Source organism: Bison bison, unplaced genomic scaffold, assembly GCF_000754665.1.
Source record: "Bison bison bison isolate TAMUID 2011002044 unplaced genomic scaffold, Bison_UMD1.0 scf7180017864518, whole genome shotgun sequence".
NCBI classification, from domain to species: domain Eukaryota; kingdom Metazoa; phylum Chordata; class Mammalia; order Artiodactyla; family Bovidae; genus Bison; species Bison bison.
The window spans coordinates 4,520,834-4,527,624 of NW_011495071.1; the positions used below are offsets into that span (position 1 = coordinate 4,520,834).

A 6,791-nucleotide genomic window follows, 5' to 3' on the forward strand; every position below is an offset into this window, starting at 1 on the left:
TCCTAAATACATCAGGTCAGACATTGGGTGAGATGTGGGGAGACAAGCCTCTTTCTGCAGGGTGTGCCTGCAGGAGGCAGGGGTGACGGCAAAGGCTTTCTTCCCTGGGAGTCATGTCATTCAAGTCTTGCTCACAATGGATTTGGCCCAATGTTTTCTCTTTGATTTTTCAGTATCGGTGACTCAAGCCTCTCGCCCCTTTGGGCACTGCAAAACGCCTTGCTAACACGCCAAAGAGTTAATAGCATCGGAAAACTGGCCCTGCCTCTACTCTGTGTTAACACAAAAAACAACAGTTTAAAACATTAGTTTCAATCAGGGGGTCCCCCATGCCTTCATTAATTTTCAGAAGGAATAGTAAATACTGAAATAACTTCCCTGAAACTCAATTCATCACTTTAAAAAAAAATAAAAGAAGGGGACAGTGGGAGGAAGAATATATATTCTATTAAAAAAGAGAGAGAGAGAGAAAGATCAGAGGAACAGGCCAAATCTGAAAACGCCAGCTATTATGCTTTGAAGAATACAACCGGGGAATAGAATTGATGGGGGAGAGGATGGGACATGGGAGCTGCCGTGGCAAACAGTGTCTTATCCTCCACTCCAAAGAGGAAAGATTTTCCTATTTCCAGGCTTTTCTCCCTCCTTCACTGGAGGGCTCATCAATACAAGAGAAACATTTATTTTGGCCCAGATAAAGAACAGGTTTTGATCATCTCCTCAATGCCTAATTTTCCCCTAATTGAGGGAGGGAAAGAAAAAAAAAAAATCTAGCCTTTGGTGGACCCTGGATGAACAAGAATATGGATTTACAAAATACCTGGCTATATCAAGTCAATAAAACTCATTTTGAAAATGATGCCCATGAACACGATTAACTGGCAGATGATAATCAGAGCAGGGAAGGCGTTCAAAACACCCATTTTTAGAGGCTTTGTCTTCACTCGCCCTTTCAAAACTCATCTCTTAAATTTTTTTTTCAGATACGTGCACACACAAACCCCTCACTTAGATGAGGGTTTCTGCAAAACATTTTAAAGAGCAAGGTTACGATGGGAGAAAGCAAAAGACACACAACAGTGATTCCAGAGCTTCGGATTCACCTCGGTCCAGAGTAAGGCTCCCCCCCTTGCACAGCAATGTGAATTCCACACTGAGGGTCACAGCTTCTCTTTGAATTCCCAGCTTATGTCTCTTTGTGTTGCCACCTTGATGCTATTTAGACAGTTTTCTTTTAACGCTCAGACAGTGAACTGTTCTCCTTTAAACAGGCTTTTATTTGACAAGAGTGTTGGCTCAGATCTGAGGCTCCACTAACCGCGCTACAATTCTACCACGTTCTGCTAGAATCAACCCTGTTGTAAATTTCAGCAACGCTATACACACAGACACGGGAGAGAAAGAAAAAAAACACCGCACAGAAAGAGTTTAGGGTCATACATTTCAGAACATTAAAGAGCAAAACTGTTCTCTGCCTGACATCTAAGGAAAGAGAGCTTTGAATTCCAGCTCGCGAGCATAATTATTTTCTGTTTTAAACATTTAACTGCGTGCTACTGCCGTATCCTTGCTGAGTCTCAGAATGAAAGCTGGAAAACTAAGAGCCCTACTGTACGTTCTTCCTTCCCGGCAACGGTCCTATGAGAAAACCTTATTAATGAGCTTGCAAACGAGCACCCAACAGGGAAATGTCACAAACAAGAGTGGCTAATGCCCCAGAAAATCAAATAACTGAACACTTGGCTGATTGTGGTGCTTTTCATATTTATAATAAAAAAAGGGAGGGGGGACTTTAATTCACTAATTCTGAGAGGTCAACACCTTGCTGAACAAAACAACTCATTTATTTATGTTCAGAAATCTCCAGATGATAAATTACATCGATGTTAATCACTTCAATGCATACTACACAATTAATAGCTGTGCTCACCAAAAACGTAAGGATTATTAAAAGTATGACAGCATACACATCTGGCTGATTTTTCACGTAATTGGGCACAACAAAATTCTCCTGGTACCACAAATAAGTGTCCTAACAAACAAACACTGCAAAATTCTGTGTTCAATTAATTAGGTCTTAAATCCACAAGAGCAAAGGATTTCCAAGTTGGAGCTCAAGCCTTGTCTTCCAGGCAACATGGTGGCACTCTGTGTCCAGGGGGTGGGCAACCCTTCCCTTCATTTTATCCCTCCTCCTTGCCCCTGTTATTTAAAAAGTAAGACATTCAATGGCATACAGTGTAGGTTTTCATTATTTCATTTCCTTTTTAGAAATAGTATTTTCTAAAAGGACATAATTTATACAGTATTCAAAGCCATTATGTGTCATTTTACACTGTTCTTATCCTGATTAATATCTATCCATCTTAGAAGAGGCACAGAGAGGCTTCCATAAAATTTCTTGCAGCAAAAAGGCCATGGTTGAACTCAGTATCTTTAATACCAATCCTATCAGGTCATATTTGCCTTGAAGGTAGTCTCATTTACCCAGGGTAGAGTAATTCTTAGTCTGAGGTCCATGGACCAGCTCAGGATGTCCTGGTGATAAACTAATGTTTATCACCGATGGTATGAGAAATCTTTTTATGTGGCAAAGGGAAGGAAATTCAAAAATAATAGTTGTATGCTTATTTTACTGTTTACTAGATATAATACACCTAGCAAGTAAAACTCATAATTTTATAGGTGTTTTTGCACAGGTCTTGGTTAGGTTAAAGTAATAAAATGAAAAATTCTACATGAGATAAGGACACAGATGACCTGTGGATTTGCTAAAGCTTGTGATGAAATTGGCCCTCGAATAACTAAACTTAGTAAAATTGTATAGGATAAATAGATTCCTTATACTGGAAGCAAAACGTGGTGAATGTTCATCATTTCCAGCTCTATAGCTGGAAAAGGATTTAATTTTTAAAGGGGTCAATGATCCACAAAAGGTTAAGAACTGCTGATGCCAGGGTTTGGGCCAATTAAAAAAATAATGGTCTATTGTAAATAGTGCTGCAGTGAAATAGAGAACTAATAAAGACCTAATATATTGCACAGGAACTCTACTCAATACTCTGTAATGGCCTATATGGGGAAAGAACCTAAAACAGAGTAGAGAGAGATATGTATGTACGTATGTATGACTGATTCACTTTGGTATACGCCTGAAACTAATACAACCTTGTAAATGAACAACTGCTGTTGTTGTTTTCGTTCAGTTGTGTCTGACTCTTTTGCTACCCCCTGGACTATACCCTGCCAGGCTCCTCTGTCCATGGGATTTCCCAGGCAAGAATACCAGGGTTGCCATTTCCTTCTCCAGAGGACCTTCCTGACCCAGGGATCAAATCAGAGTCTCCTGCTTGATAGGCAGATTCTTTACCACTGAGCCATCTGGGAAATCCATGAACTCCAATTAAAAAAAATAACGGTCTAATGTTACTCCTCACAGAGTATCTGGACTAAATCACCACCCAAGAAGACTGGCTACTGAATCTTATGCATTCAAGTATCTCTTCTTTTCTCAAGCCATCCAGATATGGTGTGGCTTGTCTGTAGAGTGGGGGCGACCATGAGAGGAATGGAGTTGAACCCCCAACACCACTGGCCAAGGTATGAGAAAGTTCTAGCACACAGTGACTGAATGCTTTAGGTATCTGAACCATGAGGCTTCTTGTTATCCATAGCTGCTGGTGTTCAAGCAGAGTAAAGCTGGTAGGTAATGAAGTACAGAATTCTGATCATGTCTGAAGATGCTACTTAAGGAATTTCTGGCTGACTGGGCAGATTTTTCAGTAGTGCTCTAGGAAGGCAGGTAAAGAACGGCCAGGTGACCTTCTTGAGAACAGAGCATCTTATTTAAGGTGCCAAACCAGACTATGAATTCCATTCAGATTAACGTAACACTTTGTAATTCTTAACCCTCTTTTACACAAAAAGACATGATATTTTCCCTCACATACATTCCAAGAAGCAGAATATCAAGGATAAGATGTGTACATGGCTTATGCCGAGTAAAAGAATGCAGGCTCCCATAAAAAGGTGCCATGTTAGAGCTAAAAAGGATCCAAAGACGTGTCTTCGATTTGAGGAAGGCATTACAGTCACTTTCCTGCAGTTAAGGGCTAGCAAGACTTTGTAAGATTGAAGTCAAATGGATTCAGATATGCAGCTTTATTCCTTTTCTTAGAAGGACCAATCTCACTTGAATCTTCAAAAGAAAAGGCTTTATAAAGATCATTAGCAAGTCTTCCAAGGGGTAGGAGGTGTAGAGCTTGAAATATTTTGCATTCGGGAGAGAGTATAACTTTTTAGGTGGGTGGGGCTATATTCTATTTAGAAGACGCCCTGGGAAAGTAAGAGTTTAGGGGTGGGAACTGGGTGAATAGCTACTCAAGTCTCACAAAAGAGCTAATGCATTATTAAAGCTAATGGGCCCCTACAAGGAAAGTTAATGGATGTTAAGTTTGCTTAAATGAATTACATATTAACCAAGTCACAAGAAATCTACTATCTGCCAATTTAGGTAATATCTGATCGTTTCTGTTTTCCCATTATAGGGACATTACACCACAATAGTTTTAGTGATATAAAAATTATAAGCATGATGCCCATAATGAAGGTACATAATGAAGTAGATGAAATGAGTTAACAAGAAAAACCTGCATTATGTAATGTTAAATTGAGCCAGGCTCATAGGGTAGCTTGCAGTGGGATAGCCTGGTAGAAGCAACTTTTTATAATTTTCCCCATTCCCTGTTTTGCAACTTAAATAAATGATAAAAATTGTAGGGGGTGTGAATGATGGCCCCTCAAATATAGGCCCACTTCCTAATGTCTGGAACCTGTGGCTGCAACCTTATTTGGAAGTGCGATCTTTGCAGATGTAATTAAACTAAGGATATTGAACTGAGACTATTCTGGGTTATCTGGGTGGGCCCTAAGTCCAATAAGTGTCCTTATAAGAGACACATAGAGAAGAGAAGACGGCTAGGTCAATATGCAGACAGAGACTGGAGTGATGTGGCCACAAGCCAAGGAACACCTGGAGTCACCAGAAGCTACAGAAGGAAAGGAAAGATCCTTTCCTAGAGCCTTTGGAGGGAGTCTGCCCTGCCAACACCTTTATTTCAGACTTCTGTCCTCTGGAACGGTGAGGGAATAAATGTCTGTCGTTTATTAAGCCACTGAATTTGAGGTAATCTGTTATGGCAGGCCTAGAAGATTAATAAAATAATCAGAGAGAGTAACGCTTTTCCTTTATTCAATGCTCTGTCACTGTCATCCAATCAAACTCTTGTAACATTTCACTAAGCACACTCAAAGAGCACCTGGATCTGCAGAGGTCAAGTTACAGAAGCCTTCTGATAAAAAGTTGAGAAGTTGACTACTTAGCCACAACCTCAGTGCAAGAAGAACTGTGTGCAGAAAACACCTTATTCTTATCCACAAGTAGGAGAGTCCAGAGGAGAAGATGAGGAGACAGGGCTCAGAGAGGAGAGACCTCACTTATCATGATCCAGCTTTTATTGATGAAGCCATCAAAACTGTGGCACCCATCCCAAAGAGTTCCAGTTTTAAACTCGTCAGTATAATTTAAGCTAAAATGGAAGAGAATGTGCAATTTAAAACAAGATGCTGATGTTCATTGGGAATAAAATCCCTTCTATAAAAAAATCCAGCACTTATGATAGGGTTAATAAAGCCAGGGGGTGGAAATTACCCTAGATTTTGAAGTTGGCATAGAAATGATTACAGTCAATATTCACAAAATTTAATTAATTAAGTCATGCGCTAGAGCAGATTGGAAATATTTTCAAGTTTTACATTTGGGTTAAATGTAGCATTTTCAAAATCCTCATTGGCATTCTGTAATATGGCAGTGTTTCAGTAAAATAATCCTTTGATTATTTTTCTACGAAGACAACAAGATAAAAATTCTATCTAAACTATATAAAAACATATGTATTTAATAAGTGGCTTCTGAAGTGTGTGTTTTTTTTTTTTTTTTAAACTGCTACTCTATATCCTCAGAATAAAATACTTGGGTAATGCTATGGTTTTAGTATTTGTGTCCCACCAAATCTTGTATGTTGAAATCCTGATCCCCAGTGTGATGGTAGAGCCTTGGGGAGGTGATTAGGTCAGGAGGGTGGGACCCTCACGAGTGGGACTAGTGCCCTTATGAAGGTGGTTCCAGGGAGATCTCTAGCCCTGCCACCATGCAAGGACATAGCCAGAAGGCACAAGCCAGGAACCAGGAAGAGGGATCTCACTGGGACGAGATCATGGTGTTAACTTGACCTTAGACTCCCCAGCCTCCAGAACTGGCAGCAATACATTTCTGTTGTTTATGAGCCACCAGCCTGTGGCTGCTTGTCACCGCAGCCAGAGGACTGGGACAGCTACTCACACTGTACTTCCAGGTACCGCTGGGTCTGCAGGTTTCCGGTGACAGCAGGGTGCTCCACCTGACAGATGACTGGAACCCCGTCATCCTCCTTGTGCACCTTCAGCATCAGCTGACTTGTCACAGTGTACATGTCTGACCACTCCTCCACCTCTGACTTGCCTGGGGGGCGGGGGTAGACAGGAAACATACCAGGAAACCAGAGCTGAGTCAATTTCACTCTTTTCTTAAATATCCCCCCCTCCCTCCGTGGGCCCACTATTTTAACAAACACACATAATGGAAGTCACTTGGGATAAGGGTAATCTGGGGGTACATAACTGATAAAAAGATACTTTCCTACTTTTCAGCCTCATGGGAAAGTATTTAAGATAAAATCACCTCCACATACTAT

At 40.6% G+C, this 6,791-nt stretch overlaps 1 protein-coding gene across 3 annotated transcripts in view; it reads right to left on the reverse strand.

Annotated features, from left to right (window-relative positions):
• Positions 1-6,791, reverse strand: part of CADM1 (cell adhesion molecule 1) — a 353,858-nt gene that overhangs the window by 50,440 nt on the left and 296,627 nt on the right. For all 3 annotated transcript variants that reach the window (XM_010830369.1, XM_010830370.1, XM_010830371.1), the window contains exon 5: positions 6,401-6,559. In XM_010830369.1, coding sequence (XP_010828671.1) covers positions 6,401-6,559 — 159 coding nt within the window. The remainder of the gene's footprint in view (positions 1-6,400; positions 6,560-6,791) is intronic.